Source organism: Fundulus heteroclitus, chromosome 22, assembly GCF_011125445.2.
Source record: "Fundulus heteroclitus isolate FHET01 chromosome 22, MU-UCD_Fhet_4.1, whole genome shotgun sequence".
NCBI classification, from domain to species: domain Eukaryota; kingdom Metazoa; phylum Chordata; class Actinopteri; order Cyprinodontiformes; family Fundulidae; genus Fundulus; species Fundulus heteroclitus.
The window spans coordinates 617,692-638,617 of record NC_046382.1 but is presented as its reverse complement, the minus strand read 5'-3'; the positions used below and the strand labels follow the sequence as shown (position 1 = coordinate 638,617).

Here is a 20,926-nt window from a genome sequence, read left to right as displayed (position 1 = left end):
ATTCAGCCATCCATCCATCATCCATCCATCATCCATTTATCTACCCATCCATCCATCCATCCATCTATTCATTTAGCCATCCATCCATCATCCATCCATTCATTCATCAATCATCCATCCATTTATCCATCATCCATTCATCATCTATCCACTCATCTATCATCCATCATCCATTCATCAGTCATCCATCCATTCTTCTATCATCCATTCATTCTTTCATTCATCCATTTATCATCCATTCATTCTTTCATTCATCCATTCATCATCCATTCATTCATCCATTCATTCATTCATCAGTTATCCATGTATTCATCCATTCATTCATTCACCCATCCATCCATTCATTCATTTATTAATTCCTTGATTCATTCATCCATTCATTCATCCATTCATCAACCATCCATTCATCCATCCATCCATTCATCCATTCATTCATCCATCCACCCATCCATCCATCCATTCATCCAGCCATCCATCCATCCATCTATTCATTTAGCCATCCATCCATCATCCATCCATTCATTCATTCATTCACCCATCCATCCATTCATTCATTCATTCATCCATCCACCCATCCATCCATCCATTCAGCCATCCATCCATCCATCCATCCATCCATCCATCCATCCATCTATTCATTTAGCCATCCATCCATCATCCATCCATTCATTCATCCATTCATCAATCATCCATCCATTTATCTATCATCCATTCATCCATCCATCATCTATCCACTCATCTATCATCCATCATCCATTCATCAGTCATTCATCCATTCTTCTATCATCCAATCATCCATCCATCCATCCATTCATTCATCCATCCATTTTTTCATTCATCCATTCATCATCCATTCATTCATTCATCCATTCATTCATCAGTTATCCATCTATTCATCCATTCATTCATTCACCCATCCCTCCCTCCATCCCTCCATCCCTCCCTCCCTCCCTCCATCCATCATCCATCCCTCCATCCATCCATCCATCCATCCATCCATCCATCCATCCATCCATCCATCCATCCATCCATTCACCATTTATCCATCCATCCATCATTTATCCATCCATCATCCCTCCATCAATCCATTCATCTATCCCTCCATCCCTCCCTCCCCCCCTCCACTCCCCCCCTCCATCCCTCCCTCCCCCCTCCCTCCCTCCCTCCATCATACTCTGACGGGGTAGCTGAACACTTTGAGGAAGCCAAAGTCGTCTCCGGTGGCGAGCAGCGTCCGGTCTCTGGTCAGAGACGCTGCGTTGACGTCGGTGATGTCGCTGTGAGTCGGCCAGATTCCCTCACAGCTGGAACCCAGAACACAGGTCCAACTGGACCACTCGGTCCGCTCCAGCTGCAGACACACGGGGGGATAACACAGAGAGCTCCTTAACTGATGTTAACTAGAACAGATGTCATTCATTTCTGCTCTCCATCAAAGACGAGATGAAGAAAACATGGTGGCTTTACTCTGATTGGGTTCACTGGTTTTCATCTTAGACTGAGTTTCTCTGACCTAAGATCAGAGGAAGGGATCACATTCTAATATTTAAGATCTATATATTCCTCACAGCTGAGGTGGACGCTCTTCTGTAGAAAACCCAGACAGAGGATTTCAAGTTAAATATATCAAACTGTTCTGTCCAAGAACCTTGTTATAAAGGGCAGCCACAGTTTTCACAATAACGAAATAATCATCTTTATTATCGTTATCTGTCATTGCAACACATATTCATATCTAAAACATGTCCTCTACATTCAACACACTCCTTAGGGACAGAGGTGGGTAGTAACTAGTTACATTTACTCAATTTATATTTACTGGAGTAACTTTTTCAACTAGATGTACTTTTAGGAGTAGTTTTACTGCACTGTACTTTTTTACTTTTACTGGAGTCATATTATTATTATTATTCAAGTATTGTTGCTCTTACTTAAAGGCATACTATGCAACATTTTTCAGTTAATTAATATGTTCCATACCATTTTGGATGATTAAATGAGTCATTTCAGGTCGAACAAAGGTTTTCTCGGCCGCCCTGGTGGTCTGTGGGGGAAATACCGCACTTGCAATTGCAAGAGCTCACGGCCCGCACACACAGAAGTCTTGCTTTACGGCGAGAACTCCATGTGTTTTTGCCCTGCCATTCACTATATGCACGCGCGAAAGCAACAACAAAGAACCGCGTGTTAACGTCAAATAAACATGCAAGCATATTGAGTTTTATTTTTATTTTTTTTTTTTTTTATGTTGGCGAGACGCTACCGCGGCGGCTGCAGCGAGGCGGCGGCGGTAGCGTCTTGCCAACATAAAAAAAAAATATATAATAATAATAATAATAATAATAATAATAATAAAAAAACTGGCGAGGCGGCCGCGGCTTGGCGAGGCGGCCGCCACGCCAAGATAGCGCTGCGGGAAGCTTGATGTTCATACCTTCACTGTGTTAGTCATTGTTTGTACTGCCGTTTTTTCCACTTTTCGTTGCGTTCGCCTGTCTGCTAAGCTCAAAACAACCGCGCCTGGCTTGATGGAGAAACCAGAACAGCTGAGCATCTTTATGACAGTGCACTTTTACTTTCACCCTCTGGGGGGAGCCTCACTGGAAAATCAACCCCGGTTGCATAGTATATCTTTAAGTAAAGTTTCTGGCTACTCTACCTGCTGTCAGTAACTTCATGAATAAAAAAACTGATTTGTTTTAATCAAAAATGCACCAGAGAAAAAAAAAACAGGAGTTTATGTTAAAGTGAGACTTCGTATTTGTTCACAGTCTTTGTAATTTTAAAATTATTTTAAAGTAATCTGCTGAGCTTTGTATGTATTTGGAGGTACATTGGAAGTACTTTGCACTGTGCTGACATAATGTGTATACATTAACTGCTCTAAGTACTGCTTTCAAGTTTTAAGTTTCAATTCTACCAAAATTTGTTTTACAATTATGCTATTCTTCATTTGTTTTTTTCATTTTTGTCTTTAAAATATTAGAATTTGCACAGAACACACATATTTTTGTCTGTCAGATTGCATAATTTTTAAATATTAAATCAGCTGCTATGATTCGTTTCTCAGCACTGGACCCCACTGAGAACAGGAAGCTGAGACATGATTGTATCCGTCTACCCTGCTGGTTACACGCTGACTACAGCAAATTACCCCACATGACCCCAGATGACTCCAGATGACTCCAGATGACCCCGGATGACCCCAGATGACCCCAGATGACCCCCACATTCCTGCTGCAGCGGTCCGGCCGGCTCCCTGAGACACAGACCTCAGAGTTCTGGATGCTTTGTCGTCTTCCTCTGGGGGCTTCAAAGAAAAGCTGCTCCTTGGCTCCGGTGTTGACCTGCAGCAGTTTGCCTGCAACATGTGGACAAAGGTTGCTGTGAAACATCAGCAACTTTAAGCCAAACACTGGGAGCAGGTCACAGCTGATTGGTTCTTGATTGGTTGGATTTTGTTGTTTTTACAGAAACTGACCGGTAGTTCAGAAACACAACCCTGCAGGTGATTCTGAGTCAAAATGAATCAATTCAAACTTAATTAAGATCTGCTTGGTGCATCTGACAGGAGACGCAGCCTAAGGCCTAAAGGTTCTCACTGGTTCCTGCAGTGGTTCTGGATCTGAGCAACGTTCCTCCTTCAGCAGAGCGCTGCTTTACCTCGGGTGTCCCAGTCGATGTGTGTGATGTAGCTGGAGGCTCCTTTGCAGATCCCGACTCTCTTGGTGCTCAACACGTTGTAGATGTCCACAAAGCTGTCATGTGACGCCACGGCCAGGTATTTACCAGGATCTGAGAGCGGAAACAGGAAGATTAGTGGACACCAGTAACAAGATGGCGTCCAGAGGTCCAAACAATCATCTGATGTCTGATCAATCCTCTGCTTATGGAAATGTTTCAAACTGCAGCTCGTTAAATTGTCTTTAGTTTTCCTTTTAATGTGACAAAACAAAAAATCGTATAAATGTTTTTTTTCTTGTATTGGTGTAAATAAGCATTGTGTGGACCTGGTACCAAACACGCGGTCACTGCAGTTTGGACTGGTTATGTTCTGTGGATATTTCTGGTCTTCTTTTTGAAAACATAAGTTTGTATTCAATAGTTTTAACAAATCTAGCTTTGATGCCCAATCTGTCTGGAGGTTTTGATTGAATTTGACTTTGTAAAGAGCCTTGAGGTGACGAGTGTTCTGAATCGGCGCTATAGAAACAAAGATTAATTTAATGCCAAAACCCCTCAAAAATATTTCCATATGGAAGAAATGTAAAGAAAAGGATAGTTTTTAAAAAAAGTTTACAGATTATTCTGGAAAATCCTCCAATAAGCAGATGGCTTAACTAACAGTGAGGCAATCAGGATTGGGTAGAAAGTAGCATCAACCAAGAGCATTGTGTTTTTCCTCATAGGAACATAGAACAGACGGGCAGACTTTTCTCAGCAGAACAATTTCAGGGAGTAACTGGTCTAGGCGCATATATATATATATATATATATATATATATATATATATATATATATATATATATATATATATAATAGGGCTGGGCAACGATTAAAATTTTAAATCGCGATTAATCGCATAATTTGCCCGATTAATCATGATTAATCGCATTGTATGCGCAAACTCCAAGAATGAATTCGAAAGTAGTGTAAAGAGCACTTTTATTTTAATGTTCTGCTGCCATATGAACAAAAGTGTTGTAACATTTGTAGCACTTATTTTATTTTATACTGGATATTTTCTGCACAGTGGCGCAGTGGGTAGCGCTGTTGCCTTGCAGCAAGAAGGTCCTGGGTTCGAGTACACCCCTGGGTCTTTCTGCATGGAGTTTGCATGTTCTCCCTGTGCATGCGTGGGTTCTCTCTGGGTACTCCGGCTTCCTCCCACAGACCAAAAACATGACTGTTAGGTTAATTGGCTTCTCCAAATTGTCCTTAGGTGTGCGTGAATGGTTGTTTGTCCTGTTTGTCTCTGTGTTGCCCTGCGACAGACTGGCGACCTGTCCAGGGTGTACCCCGCCTCTCGCCCAGTGAACGCTGGAGATAGGTACCAGCAACCCCCGCGACCCCATGAGGGATAAAGCGGTTTGGAAAATGGATGGATGGATGGATGGATGGATGGATGGATGGACTGGATATTTTCAACCCATCTATTGAATTTAGTGCACTAGTTGATCTTTTCTTCATAAGAGAACAGCAAGCACTGCAGCCAAAATATGGCCTTTTTTGACCTGCTGTATATTAGCCAGTCCCTAAGCTTGATGTATCATGAAACTGTTGACCTTTTGGGTTTTGTGGTTTTTATTTTATTATTACAATTAAATCATAATAATAATAATAATAACAATAATGTTATGTCCAGTGTTTTTTCGCTAATCCACCTCTTATATATTTCAATCCTTATGTAATTTTGTCTGTATTGTGTGCACCTGCCTGTTGCTTTAATCCTATAAATTTCCCCGTCGTGGGATAAAAAAAGGATTAGCTAATGTTATCTTATCTTAAATAACACTTTTTATATATGTACTGGGTTCTTTCAAGGTCTTAATTACATTTTCTGTGTGGGCTCCAGTAACATATGATAGATAATATCTACTTTGAAAGTTAACATGAACTGCTGCTGAAGATGACCACTCTGTTCTACCTGGATGTTCCATGGAGGACTGAAACGCCTCAGTCAGAGACGTCTGTGGGTCTGTCGGGGCAATGACAGAAGTTTTGTCTCCTCTCTACGTTTCTGTGGCTCGACGTTTTCATGTTTTTTCACGTGCTTAGATAAATTTGTTGTGTTTCCACTGAAATGAACCGGCTTTTTACAAAACATACAGCTTGATTTCATTTACGGTATTAAAATAAACCCAAACGGTGCTACTTCCCCTGTTCATGTTTTTTCGCTGCTGCGGTCTCTCTCAGCTGTTTGTGTGTTAAGTTTGTGTGAGAGCTGAGTGGGCGGGCCAGGCTGAGCCTGCGTGCTGATTGGCTGGCGCCACTGAGCCATGTACGAGAGGGGAGGGGGAGCGAGGGAGTGCTGCCGTGACACAGAGCGCTGCAGTCAGCGCGCGTGCTGACTGACACTGACTTAAAGCATGTGAGCAACATGCGTTAATGCGCAATAAAATAAATATCGCCGTTAATAGTCTAATGAATTAACGCGGAATTAACACGTTAACTTGCCCAGCCCTAATATATAAACCACTAAGAATGTAAATAAGACATCATATGCCCATTCCTATTTCCTTTTTTGTATTTTTTTGGTATTCTTTTTGATCCATTGTATATATGAAGATTCACTGTAAATAACTGAATGCACCTTCCCTACTCTGCACCTTCTTGTATGAGCCGATGTGACGAGTGAATTTCTCCATTGTGAGATCACTAAAGACTATCTTATCTTATCTTATCTTATCTTAACTGAAGCCGAACAGCAGAGATCTTCAATCTGACCTTCTGATAACTAGATAATCGCTGAAAGTCCTCCTGAAGCTTTGAGAGGAGGAACAGGAACGTCACAAAGTGGGAACGTCAGAAAGTAGGAACGTAACAAAGTGGGAACGGCTGTTTGGAAAATCTGTCACAGCTTGACACTCAGGGATGGAAGGATGTGAACAAATGCAATAAAACTGATGGGATTATTTAGGAGGTATGACTGCTGACAGCTGTTTGATATTAACTCACAGCTCCAACACCTTTACTGATGGTGGAGCTGCTGAAAGCTGTGACTGGCTAAAGCACTGTGGACATCAGAGATGTGACATACATAGATATGGACAAAAGGGACTGATAAAGGAAAGTCTCTGGGCGATACTACACATTGATAAACTTTGGCAGATAATGACCCAGTACTGACCAGTTTCTACTGATATAACCTCTATTCTGGGCTCTCCTCCTCATGCCTTGTTCCAGTGTCAAACCTGTTTAGAGCCTCAGTGCTGATTAAAACCATTTCTCTGGGTTCTTTAGATTAAAAGTGTCTAGTTTCTGTTTCAGAACCATTTCCTTCTACAGAAGTTATTTAGGAGCGCTGGACTCGTACCTGGGCTGAAGCGGATGTCAGAAATAGCGTCTCTGCGATGGTGGAAGCTCAGCAGATCCTCCAGCGTGTCAGCGTTGACCACCAGAACGCCGCCGTCGCTCAGTCCCACCGCCAGCGCTTTGCCATCAGGGGAGAAGGAACAGCAGCGGCCGCCTGGAAGACGTCAGAGAGCAGTTGGACCAGGTTCTAGGTTCTGATCCAGACACACTGGTTCATCAGCGTCCTAACTATAAATGATCTGGATGTGGCTCAGTGAGGTTCTGACTCGGCTGAGTCCACAGATGATTTGACCACTAAAACGAGCTAAAGCCAACAGAAGCAACACTGGAGCTGAAGGACGGGAAGAATCTGTGGACCAGAGGAGAACCTTTCTGTGTTTAACATGATGTAATAAAAGTAGAAAGGGGCGTGGTTACTGTTCGGACCTCTCTTCAGCTTGCGGACGGCCACCATGCGGTGATTGGCTGACGTCTCCCACAGGCGAAGGGTTTTATCATCGCTGACGGTGACGCAGACAGGAAGGAGGGGGTGAGCAGCCAGACCCCAGACCTCTCCCTCCATGTGGCCCTGAACACCAGAAAGCATTCATCTGAAGCACGGTTCACCAACAAAACTCTAATTAATCACCTAATTTATCACAGCAACAACATTCATGATGGGGAGGCAGATCATCCACTATTACCATCTAACATAGAAAGTACTCCTGGGTCAATGTGAGCTTCTGTGCTTTCTGTGTCTCTGCTCTGTCTTCTCTAACATAGAAAGTACTCCTGGGTCAATGTGAGCTTCTGTGCTTTCTGTGTCTCTGCTCTGTCTTCTCTAACATAGAAAGTACTCCTGGGTCAATGTGAGCTTCTGTGCTTTCTGTGTCTCTGCTCTGTCTTCTCTAACATAGAAAGTACTCCTGGGTCAATGTGAGCTTCTGTGCTTTCTGTGTCTCTGCTCTGTCTTCTCTAACATAGAAAGTACTCCTGGGTCAATGTGAGCTTCTGAGCTTTCTGTGTCTCTGCTCTGTCTTCTCTAACATAGAAAGTACTCCTGGGTCAATGTGAGCTTCTGTGCTTTCTGTGTCTCTGCTCTGTCTTCTCTAACATAGAAAGTACTCCTGGGTCAATGTGAGCTTCTGTGCTTTCTGTGTCTCTGCTCTGTCTTCTCTAACATAGAAAGTACTCCTGGGTCAATGTGAGCTTCTGTGCTTCCTGTGTCTCTGCTCTGTCTTCTCTAACATAGAAAGTACTCCTGGGTCAATGTGAGCTTCTGTGCTTTCTGTGTCTCTGCTCTGTCTTCTCTAACATAGAAAGTACTCCTGGGTCAATGTGAGCTTCTGAGCTTTCTGTGTCTCTGCTCTGTCTTCTCTAAGCCCCAGTGGGTGGAGGCAGATGAGCGTTCACACTGAGCCTGGTTCTGGTTCTGCTGGAGGTTCTCCTCCCTGATAAAGGGGAGTTTTCCTCTCCACTGTCGCTTCATGCATGCTCAGTATGAGGGATTGCTGCAAAGCCATCAACAATGCAGACGACTGTCCACTGTGGCTCTGGACTTTGAAGCAATCAACTGGTTTCCTTATATAGGAAATTTTTGACCAATCTGTATAATCTGATTTATTTTGACTTTGTAAAGTGCCTCGAGATGACATGTTTCATGAATTGGCGCTATCTAAATAAAATTGAATTGAATTCATGGCATTAGAGGGGAGGAGCAGACAGACTCAGTCACTTCCTGTCACGGTGGACCCAGTTTCCTGGTTCCTCACATAGTTTGGGTTTGACTGTAACATTAAAGGCTGAAGGACACCTGAAGTCTCACAGCAGGAACCTAAAACATTTAATTATTAATGTGCTTCTAGTTTCCAAACCTGTCATTTTATGCCTTTTCTGACTCGAACATTTAAATCTATCAGAAGCTGACGACTATCTGCACGTTTTAGCTTCTCAGGTCTTGTTGTGTTAGATTTAAAAATGATGTCTTGTTTTATGTTTAATGTGAACTCTGAGCTATAATGATAATGACAATAAATAAATCTTATTTAGCTCCAGCAGCGGTAAAAGCTGTGTTGGTCCTCAGGAATATGGACCAGTTTCAGTATCAGGTGAGTTTATTTCCCTGCAGACATGCTGATTTTCATCTAGATGTTCATCAGACAGATTTCTAACATTCAGTGACGGTTTAAATCCTTCCTGGGTCACAGCGGCCCTATGTCCATCTCCAGAGGTCATGGTGAAATATTCCTATGGAGTTGTGTATTCCTAAAAAAAATACTTCTGTTTGACTTATTTGAACAATATTTACATATTTATGACATGTGAGATTCAAAATAAGGAATATTAACATAAATCTATGTTTTCTCGTACTGTTACCAGATTATATTTATAGTTCAGAGGAGTCATCATGAAGCTCTGTCTGCAGGAACATCTCCCAGACTTTTCATTAAACCTGCTCACAGCGGGTATGTGGTTCTGGTTCTGCTCGCTCTCACAGCTCCGGACCAGCAGAGTCAAACATCATGAGTCCCCCCCCCCCCAGTACTCCCACCTGCACCAGCAGAGAGTCAAACATCATGAGCCCCCCCCCCCCCCTCCAGTACTCCCACCTGCACCAGCAGGGTCATGGGCCCGGTCTTGTCGATCTCCAGAACCTCTCCGTTTTTGGTGCCCACCAGGATGTGACCGTGACCCAGACTGATGGCTCTGATGGACGGGTTGTCCTCCAGCAGAAGGCCTGTCCACACAGACACACAGACAGACAGACAGGCAGACAGACAGACAGGCAGACACACAGACAGACACACAGACAGACAGACACACAGACAGACACACAGACACACAGACAGACAGACAGACAGATGCTGTTAGGAGACCAAACGCTGGTTTCAGGATGTTTGAGAGGAGGCTGGAGAACCAGGGACCGGTTCTACAGCCTCCTTCACTGGACCAGAACATTTTATCATCCTGGAAACATTTTATTTTCAGCAGCCATTATCAACGGATCTAACTGTTGTGGATCTACAGCAGAAACCCAGGCAGGTTGTGCTCACACAGAGAGACATGTCCCCATCTGTCCACATGGGGGCAGCGTCTGCCTGCTGCCAGAGAAATCCTCCACTAACCAAACTAAAGATTTTCTGTGCAGTAAAAAGTAAAAAATATGACCCAAAGATCTATTTAGTAGAAAGCAGAATGAAGTAAAACATGAAGCTAACGTTTAAGTTAAATACGGATTTTCTATTTAATCCTACTTCTCTCTTCAGGACTTTAGAAACACACTTTTCACTAAAAACACAAAATTCTGCTTTTCTGCAGCTCAGATTGATATCAGTGATGTAAAAAAAAATATTTTTATTTGTATGGATGATAAATGTTAAGATTTAACAACAAGATTCATCAGAGCTGCTCAGTTCCATCCATCCATCCATCCATCATCCATCCATCCATCATCCATCCATCCATCATCCATCCATCCTCCATCCATCCATCATCCATCCATCATCCATCCATCCACTCATCCATCCATCCATCCATTCATCCATCCATCCTCCATCCATCCATCATCCATCCATCATCCATCCATCCACTCATCCATCCATCCATCCATTCATTCATCCATCATTCATCCATCCACTCATCCATCCATCCGTCCATCCATTCATTCATCCATCATTCATCCATCCATTCATTTATCCATCCATCCATCCATCCATCCACTCATCCATCCATCCTCTCATCCATCCATCATCCATCCATCCACTCATCCATCCATCCATCCATCCATCATCCATCCTCTCATCCATCCACTCATCCATCCATCCTCTCATCCATCCATCCTCTCATCCATCCATCATCCATCCATCCATCCATCCATCCATCCATCATCCATCCATCCATCATCCATCCATCCATCCATCCATCCATCCATCCATCCATCCGTCCTCTCATCCATCCGTCCATCACCTTTGGACCCTGGGGACAGGGCTGTCCTCTTGATGGCGTAGGTCTTCAGGCAGCGCTCAAACATGTCGTCCCACAGCTCCACCACTCCGTCTTTCCCACCCGTCACAAAACCCTGAAATCGAAATTCAGACTGAGACCAGCAGACTTTATCTGCAGACGTGTGGACAGCAGCACTGCAGGCGGATAAACCAGGATTTTATAAACTCTGCTCTCCCTGTGGGACGCTCACATCCATTTGATTTTAGTGGTTTAAGAAAATCTCCAAATGCATGAAGAACCTGAGTCTGTAGGAGCTTCACTGAACAGATTTATAGATAAACTCAGTTGAACTGATTTTGTAGAAAAACTGTAAATTAACTGTTGAAACGGTGATGATTCAGTGTTAAATGATTGAAGCCATGAGGGCTCAGCTCCTGCTGGGCTCATGGAGGCGTGACCAGCCTGGTTCTCCTCACCTTGTCCAGGGAGAACATGGCGAACACCGGCCCATCATGAGCCTTCACCGTCTTCAGCAGCACCGGCTCCTTCCAGATGTAGACGTCTCCGGTGGCGGCTCCAGAGAACACCAGCGCCTCGCTGCGGCCGTAACACACCGACATCATGGTCTCCGGACGGCCGACGCTCCTGAACGCACCACGCCTGAAGGTCAGACCGCCCCCTGGAGGACAGAAGAGCAAGAGCATCACTGGTTCTGATCAGATCAGAGGACAAACCCAGAGGATGCTGCTGTAACCTTATAGTCCTCATAAAGTCAGTGAACGCTGAGCAGCTCCTCACTAACAGCCCAGAGCGGCTCCTCCAGCTTTAATCAGAGCAGCTGAGCCTTCATTCAGCAGCTGACCGTCTGCAGAGGCAGGGAGACAGAGGCTGTGTCGGCCCCCCCCCCCCCCCCACCGTGCATCACATCAATGTTAGACAGAGAGAGAGAGCAGGTTCTACCTGCAGCAGAACACGTTCAGACTGACCAAGGAGGTTTTATTCACTGACAGGCTGCAGAAGTCAGGTAAAAGAGTCCATGGATCAGAAACACTGTGGAGATTAAAGCTCTAAAATTAAAATCTGATGATTTAAAGAAGTCAGATCATCTGATTCTGCTTGGAAAGCCTGAACTGATGCAGAGACCTTCTGCTGCTTGGAGGATCCTCTCTCTGACAAGAACGTTTACAGTTTTAGTTTAATAAAGTTAATAAAGCATCATATTTGGCAGTTGGTTCTAGTAATTTAAATTTCAGAAAGGTTAAAAGCGTTATAACAGAACAACAATGATGAACATTTAGAAAACGATCTGGGATGTGTTTAAAGCTCCAGTTCAGGTTTTAATTCAAGACAAACAGCAGAGACAGATTCATAAAACCAGAACTGAAACCAGGAAACCTCCACAGAGACACAGTTTATATATAAATACAGTTAATTATGAATATATTTAGTGGTACCGGTGGACCGTTACCTGCATGTTGCCAGAACCTGATGTGTTTGATTCCCACGGTCACCAGCCTGTCCATCACCATGGGGTTAGTCCTCACCACAAAGATCTTCTCCTTGTGTCCCCTGAAAGAGGACAGGACGCGTCAGGACGTCTCACTCGTCTTTTTATTTCTTTAAATCAGAGGTTCTGTTATCGTTCTGAGGCAGAACAGAACCAGGCGGGTTGGGTCAGACTGCAGAGCCGATAAAGCTGCTCTTTGATTCCAGAGACACAAACAGGAAGAACAGCAGATAAACGTCCATTAGAAGCTAAATGCTGCCTAAAATAAACCAGCCTGGCTCTAAAAATAAACGTCCACATTTATAAATAGTCCTTTCAGCGGAAAGTTTCAAAAAATAAATGCGTTTAAAGAACAAAAAGTCACTTTATGCTGTAAATATTTCTGCCTCCTATTTATTTCAGAGGTGGTTATAACATCAGCAGGACGATTTTAAGCCTTTATGAACAGTTGGCAGTTAAAGGTTCTCTGACACCAGCAGCAGAACCACAGGCCCATGATTAACCGTTAACGGGTTCTCTGACAGCAGCAGCAGAACCAAAGGCCCATATTTAACCGTTAACGGGTTCTCTGACAGCAGCAGCAGAACCACAGGCCCATGATTAACCGTTAACGGGTTCTCTGACAGCAGCAGCAGAACCACAGGCCCATGATTAACCGTTAACGGGTTCTCTGACAGCAGCAGAACCAAAGGCCCATATTTAACCGTTAACGGGTTCTCTGACAGCAGCAGCAGAACCAAAGGCCCATATTTAACCGTTAACGGGTTCTCTGACAGCAGCAGAACCACAGGCCCATGATTAACCGTTAACGGGTTCTCTGACAGCAGCAGAACCAAAGGCCCATGATTAACCGTTAACGGGTTCTCTGACAGCAGCAGCAGAACCAAAGGCCCATATTTAACCGTTAACGGGTTCTCTGACAGCAGCAGCAGAACCAAAGGCCCATATTTAACCGTTAACGGGTTCTCTGACAGCAGCAGCAGAACCACAGGCCCATGATTAACCGTTAACGGGTTCTCTGACAGCAGCAGCAGAACCACAGGCCCATGATTAACCGTTAACGGGTTCTCTGACAGCAGCAGAACCAAAGGCCCATATTTAACCGTTAACGGGTTCTCTGACAGCAGCAGCAGAACCAAAGGCCCATATTTAACCGTTAACGGGTTCTCTGACAGCAGCAGAACCACAGGCCCATGATTAACCGTTAACGGGTTCTCTGACAGCAGCAGAACCAAAGGCCCATGATTAACCGTTAACGGGTTCTCTGACAGCAGCAGCAGAACCAAAGGCCCATGATTAACCGTTAACGGGTTCTCTGACAGCAGCAGAACCAAAGGCCCATGATTAACTGTTAACAGGTTCTCTGACAGCAGCAGAACCAAAGGCCCATATTTAACCGTTAACGGGTTCTCTGACAGCAGCAGAACCACAGGCCCATGATTAACCGTTAACGGGTTCTCTGACAGCAGCAGAACCAAAGGCCCATGATTAACCGTTAACGGGTTCTCTGACAGCAGCAGCAGAACCAAAGGCCCATGTTTAACTGTTAACAGGTTCTCTGACAGCAGCAGCAGAACCAAAGGCCCATGTTTAACCGTTAACTGGTTCTCTGACAGCAGCAGAACCACAGGCCCATGTTTAACCGTTAACGGGTTCTCTGACAGCAGCAGCAGAACCAAAGGCCCATGATTAACCGTTAACGGGTTCTCTGACAGCAGCAGAACCAAAGGCCCATGATTAACCGTTAACGGGTTCTCTGACAGCAGCAGCAGAACCACAGGCTCATGATTAACCGTTAACGGGTTCTCTGACAGCAGCAGAACCAAAGGCCCATGATTAACCGTTAACAGGTTCTCTGACAGCAGCAGCAGAACCAAAGGTCCATGATTAACCGTTAACGGGTTCTCTGACAGCAGCAGAACCAAAGGCCCATGATTAACCGTTAACGGGTTCTCTGACAGCAGCAGAACCAAAGGCCCATGATTAACCGTTAACGGGTTCTCTGACAGCAGCAGCAAAACCAAAGGTCCATGATTAACCGTTAACAGGTTCTCTGACAGCAGCAGCAGAACCAAAGGCCCATGATTAACCGTTAACGGGTTCTCTGACAGCAGCAGAACCACAGGCCCATGATTAACCGTTAACGGGTTCTCTGACAGCAGCAGGACCAAAGGCCAATGTTTAACCGTTAACGGGTTCTCTGACAGCAGCAGCAGAACCAAAGGCCCATGTTTAACCGTTAACTGGTTCTCTGACAGCAGCAGAACCAAAGGCCCATGTTTAACCGTTAACGGGTTCTATGACAGCAGCAGAACCAAAGGCCCATGATTAACCGTTAACGGGTTCTCTGACAGCAGCAGGACCAAAGACCAATGTTTAACCGTTAACGGGTTCTCTGACAGCAGCAGAACCAAAGGCCCATGTTTAACCGTTAACGGGTTCTATGACAGCAGCAGAACCACAGGCCCATGATTAACCGTTAACGGGTTCTCTGACAGCAGCAGAACCAAAGGCCCATATTTAACCGTTAACGGGTTCTCTGACAGCAGCAGAACCAAAGGCCCATGATTAACCGTTAACGGGTTCTCTGACAGCAGCAGCAGAACCAAAGGCCCATGATTAACCGTTAACGGGTTCTCTGACAGCAGCAGAACCAAAGGCCCATGATTAACCGTTAACAGGTTCTCTGACAGCAGCAGAACCAAAGGCCCATATTTAACCGTTAACGGGTTCTCTGACAGCAGCAGAACCACAGGCCCATGATTAACCGTTAACGGGTTCTCTGACAGCAGCAGAACCAAAGGCCCATGATTAACCGTTAACAGGTTCTCTGACAGCAGCAGCAGAACCAAAGGTCCATGATTAACCGTTAACGGGTTCTCTGACAGCAGCAGAACCAAAGGCCCATGATTAACCGTTAACAGGTTCTCTGACAGCAGCAGAACCAAAGGCCCATGTTTAACCGTTAACGGGTTCTCTGACAGCAGCAGGACCAAAGGCCAATGTTTAACCGTTAACGGGTTCTCTGACAGCAGCAGCAGAACCAAAGGCCCATGTTTAACCGTTAACTGGTTCTCTGACAGCAGCAGAACCAAAGGCCCATGATTAACCGTTAACAGGTTCTCTGACAGCAGCAGAACCAAAGGCCCATGTTTAACCGTTAACGGGTTCTCTGACAGCAGCAGCAGAACCAAAGGCCCATATTTAACCGTTAACGGGTTCTCTGACAGCAGCAGAACCACAGGCCCATGATTAACCGTTAACGGGTTCTCTGACAGCAGCAGAACCAAAGGCCCATGTTTAACCGTTAACTGGTTCTCTGACAGCAGCAGAACCAAAGGCCCATGATTAACCGTTAACGGGTTCTCTGACAGCAGCAGGACCAAAGGCCAATGTTTAACCGTTAACGGGTTCTCTGACAGCAGCAGAACCAAAGGCCCATGTTTAACCGTTAACGGGTTCTATGACAGCAGCAGAACCAAAGGCCCATGATTAACCGTTAACGGGTTCTCTGACAGCAGCAGAACCACAGGCCCATGATTAACCGTTAACGGGTTCTCTGACAGCAGCAGAACCAAAGGCCCATGATTAACCGTTAACGGGTTCTCTGACAGCAGCAGCAGAACCAAAGGCCCATATTTAACCGTTAACGGGTTCTCTGACAGCAGCAGCAGAACCACAGGCCCATGATTAACCGTTAACGGGTTCTCTGACAGCAGCAGCAGAACCAAAGGCCCATGATTAACCGTTAACGGGTTCTCTGACAACAGCAGCAGAACCACAGGCCCATGATTAACCGTTAACGGGTTCTCTGACACCAGCAGCAGAACCAAAGGCCCATATTTAACCGTTAACGGGTTCTCTGACAGCAGCAGAACCAAAGGCCCATATTTAACCGTTAACGGGTTCTCTGACATCAGCAGAACCAAAGGCCCATGATTAACCGTTAACGGGTTCTCTGACAGCAGCAGCAGAACCACAGGCCCATGATTAACCGTTAACGGGTTCTCTGACAGCAGCAGAACCAATGGCCCATATTTAACCGTTAACGGGTTCTCTGACAGCAGCAGAACCAAAGGCCCATATTTAACCGTTAACGGGTTCTCTGACAGCAGCAGAACCACAGGCCCATATTTAACCGTTAACGGGTTCTCTGACAGCAGCAGCAGAACCAAAGGCCCATATTTAACCGTTAACGGGTTCTCTGACAGCAGCAGCAGAACCAAAGGCCCATATTTAACCGTTAACGGGTTCTCTGACAGCAGCAGCAGAACCAAAGGCCCATATTTAACCGTTAACGGGTTCTCTGACAGCAGCAGAACCACAGGCCCATATTTAACCGTTAACGGGTTCTCTGACAGCAGCAGAACCAAAGGCCCATATTTAACCGTTAACGGGTTCTCTGACAGCAGCAGCAGAACCAAAGGCCCATATTTAACCGTTAACGGGTTCTCTGACAGCAGCAGAACCACAGGCCCATGATTAACCGTTAACGGGTTCTCTGACAGCAGCAGCAGAACCAAAGGTCCATGATTAACCGTTAACGGGTTCTCTGACAGCAGCAGAACCAAAGGCCCATGATTAACCGTTAACGGGTTCTCTGACAGCAGCAGGACCAAAGGCCAATGTTTAACCGTTAACTGGTTCTCTGACAGCAGCAGTCGGGTTCTCAGTACCGGGTCGTGGCCAGTTTCTCTCCTCGCTTCCAGTCCCAGACCACCATGGAGTGTCCGTCGTCCACGCCGACCGAAACCAGAGTCTTCCCATCAGCTGAGAGGACAGAGAGGACAGCGGGTCAGCAGGCGGCCTGCGGTTCCAGTCTGGAGAACTTTACAGTGAGAACATGAACAGAACCGAGTCACACTGCTTCAAATCAGGCCGATCAGAGTTTATTGAGCCGTTTAGGACGACTGGATCAGAACCGGACATGGGTCACAGCACAGGAAGAGACGTCTGGCTGTGACAGCAGGACCGCAGCTCATAACGCTGCAGGAGAACGTTTAGCTTAGAACCAGAGTTCTGATCAGTTCTCAGGTTAAAGGAGGAGAACCTGGAAAACTGACCTGAGAAGTCCAGCGCACACACACCCCTCTGGTGGTGACCCCTGAGCAGAGACAGACACTTCAGAGTCTGGACGTCCCACACGTGGACGGCCGGGTCTCTGCCCACCTGCAAACAGAACCAGAACCGTGGTGGAACCAGACCTCCAGAAAAAACTCTGACCTCATGCTGCGAGCTGACGGGACGCGCCGCCATCTTCTCTAGAAAGACCTTACAAAATGCCAGACCTGAAGCACGGATGGTTTTATCTGACGTGGACAGTTTCAGAGAAATATCACCTAAACTATGAAATAACCCTGATTAGAACCGAGAACGCTGCTGGAACGCTCAGAGCGGCCGGCGGCGCGTCTCTGTCTGTGTGGACCACCTGTCCTGTGGCGGCGTAGTCCTTCAGCGGATGGACGCTCAGGCTCAGGATGTCGTCGTCGTGGCCCAGGTAGAACCGCTGGCTGTGCAGCTGCCGGTTGTAGACCACGGCCACCGCTGCTACGTGGAACACCACCTCCCCGCTCTGGGCGTAGAACAGGTTGTTCCTGCAGTCGTAGCCTCGGTAGCTGCAGACACACACGACACACAAGAGTCCGTGTAGAGACGCTGGTCCACAGAACCAGGTGTGGAGAACCCAACCCAGCAGATCAGAACCATGTGTGGAGAACCCAACCCAGCAGATCAGAATCATGTGTGGAGAACCCAACCCAGCAGATCAGAACCAGGTGTGGAGAACCAAACCCAGCAGATCAGAACCGTGTGTGGAGAACCCAACCCAGAAGATCAGAACCATGTGTGGAGAACCCAACCCAGCAGATCAGAACCACATGTGGAGAACCCAACCCAGCAGATCAGAACCAGGTGTGGAGAACCCAACCCAGCAGATCAGAACCACATGTGGAGAACCCAACCCAGCAGATCAGAACCATGTGTGGAGAACCCAACCCAGCAGATCAGAACCACATGTGGAGAACCCAACCCAGCAGATCAGAACCAGGTGTGGAGAACCCAACCCAGCAGATCAGAACCACATGTGGAGAACCCAACCCAGAAGATCAGAACCATGTGTGGAGAACCCAACACAGCAGATCAGAACCAGGTGTGGAGAACCCAACCCAGCAGATCAGAACCACATGTGGAGAACCCAACACAGCAGATCAGAACCAGGTGTGGAGAACCCAACCCAGCAGATCAGAACCACATGTGGAGAACCCAACCCAGCAGATCAGAACCACGTGTGGAGAACCCAACCCAGCAGATCAGAACCATGTGTGGAGAACCAAAGCCAGCAGATCAGAACCAACCTCTGACCAGCCGTACAGCACGGCGGTGCAGGAGGGGGTTTCTGGCCCACAGAGCCTGGGCGGTTCTGTGAATATCTGTGTTTTCTGTCTGATGACTGATTCTAGGTTGTTTTTAGGCCAGAACTTTGACTAGGCCATTCTAACACATTAATATGTGCTGATCTAAACCATCCCATAATAGCTCTGGCTGCATGTTCAGGCTGGTTCTCCTGCTCCCCAGCCTCAGCCTGCAGTCTTCCCATCGACTCTGACCTGCTCCCCGCAGCATGATGCTGCCACCACCGTGTTTCGTTGTGGTGATGATGTGTTCTGGGTGTGTGTGTCATGACATTGACCCAGAACGCTCAGGGACGCCCAGAGACGCCCAGAGACGCTCAGAGACGCTCAGAGACGCCCAGAGACGCCCAGAGACGCCCAGAGACGCCCAGAGACGCTCAGAGACGCTCAGAGACGCTCAGAGACGAGGTGAGACGGGACGAGTTACCCGTGAACGAACTGCAGCCGGAGGCCCTGGTCCGGAGCTCTCTGCCTCTTCAGAGAGCCGACCTGCTGCTTCTTCTCTCTGCTCTGCTGCTGCAGCTGATGCAGGTCCTCCTTGTAAACCTGCAGGACCACAAACCACAGAGCACCAACGGCTGTTGATCAACAGGTGGAGTTAGCCCAGCAGGGGGCGCTGCTGTCATCTGATGAGTAAAACCAGACCAGGCAGGTTAAATTCAGGAGCTCACAGAGACAATCACTGAAATCCATCTAAAAATGATCATTTATTTCCATTTAAATAAGGAAATGTCTGCTGACATCCAGCCCTCTGGTTCCTGCTCCATCAGACGCTGAAGGTCTCTGCAGATCTCCGTCTCCCAGCAGCGTGCTGGTCTGGAGCCGCCACAGAGCGTCTCTCTCCTCCCTGGAGGACCCGGCAGCGCTCCCCTTCCTCTCTGCTTCGTTTCTGGAGCGCTGTGCCGGGTCAGCGCTGGGAGTTACAGAACATTTAACTGTGACCGCGGCGCCGCCTCCTCGGGTTTTCTCCTCACTCTGCAGCGACGCAGAGGGATCAGCTTCAAATGTGAAGATCTTTTCCTTCTAATAGAGCAGAAACCTTCAATTTCTTTGTTCTATTTTCATATAAACCATGAATAAAATGAGAAATAAACTGGTAATTACAGGTAATGGGTTTTTGGGGGACCATAATTGTCCTGTTTTTTTTAGATAAATCTTTGCAGGAGGTATTTAATGAAAAGAGGCAAACAAAGTGAAATGAAGGGAAGCATAAATGACAGATGTTACAAAGAACGGGATTAAACACAAGACTGCAAAAAGGGAACAAAAATACGTAACATTTTCTTGAAATGAGTGTATTTGGCCTTGATTTGAGCAGGTAGATAAAATTATTTACCTATGGAATGAGTATTTTACCCTAAAATAAGATAATTAGATCTTGTCTTGAAATAACATGATGGAGATGAGTTGTTGCTATTTTAAGTGAAAAAACTGGCAGATCATTTAAATTTGCTGCTCAAATCAAGGACAAATACTCTAATTTGAAGAAGATTTGACCTACTTTTAGTTCCCTGTGTGCAGTAAAGCACAAGAACCAGGAGAAAACTGGAATACGTCCATAACGCCCGTTATTTCTGGCTGTTTCTGCTCAAACATCTGAGTCGACAGAAAGAGCAACCTTCAGCACATTGATGCAGCTCTGGCTGCAGCAGGGATGGGGGGGGGGGGGGGGGGGCAGGCAGCGGCTGCTTTGTGCAGATAAGGTGTGTTTTAATGAGCCCTGCAGGCTGATGGGAATAAAAGCAGGAGACTCCATCCAGTAAACCTGCTGGCAGGCTGCTTCCTGTTGTTACCTGTCGCTCGTAGTTTATCTGCGTCTCCTGCTCGATGTCAGAGTCCAGCTCCGGGACGTCAGAGACGTCGCTGTCAGACTCCTCGCTGTTGGAGTCGCCGTGAGTCTCTGAGGATGAAACGCAGAGAGAAAGAAAGCAGCTTAATCCGTCATTTTCTCCAGACTCTTCCTCTCCTCGTAGCTGAAGGAGGTTTGCTGACTCCACTGGTTGCCTCAGTGCTGAGCTGTGCTGGCAGCCTTTGTGTGAATTTAAATGTT

At 46.3% G+C, this 20,926-nt stretch overlaps 1 protein-coding gene across 4 annotated transcripts in view; it reads right to left on the bottom strand.

The window, feature by feature from the left end:
• The window catches only part of LOC105917600 (echinoderm microtubule-associated protein-like 6), a 64,016-nt gene that overhangs the window by 16,381 nt on the left and 26,709 nt on the right, over positions 1-20,926 (bottom strand). For all 4 annotated transcript variants that reach the window (XM_036126306.1, XM_036126308.1, XM_036126307.1 and 1 more), the window contains exons 14-27: positions 20,670-20,776; positions 19,304-19,422; positions 17,895-18,081; positions 17,530-17,635; positions 17,143-17,236; positions 12,428-12,528; positions 11,436-11,638; positions 10,981-11,092; positions 9,624-9,751; positions 7,462-7,603; positions 7,037-7,189; positions 3,664-3,795; positions 3,273-3,361; positions 1,175-1,351 (exon numbers count right to left, since the gene is read on the bottom strand). In XM_036126306.1, the coding sequence (XP_035982199.1) occupies positions 1,175-1,351; positions 3,273-3,361; positions 3,664-3,795; positions 7,037-7,189; positions 7,462-7,603; positions 9,624-9,751; positions 10,981-11,092; positions 11,436-11,638; positions 12,428-12,528; positions 17,143-17,236; positions 17,530-17,635; positions 17,895-18,081; positions 19,304-19,422; positions 20,670-20,776 (1,850 nt within the window). The remainder of the gene's footprint in view (positions 1-1,174; positions 1,352-3,272; positions 3,362-3,663; positions 3,796-7,036; positions 7,190-7,461; positions 7,604-9,623; positions 9,752-10,980; positions 11,093-11,435; positions 11,639-12,427; positions 12,529-17,142; positions 17,237-17,529; positions 17,636-17,894; positions 18,082-19,303; positions 19,423-20,669; positions 20,777-20,926) is intronic.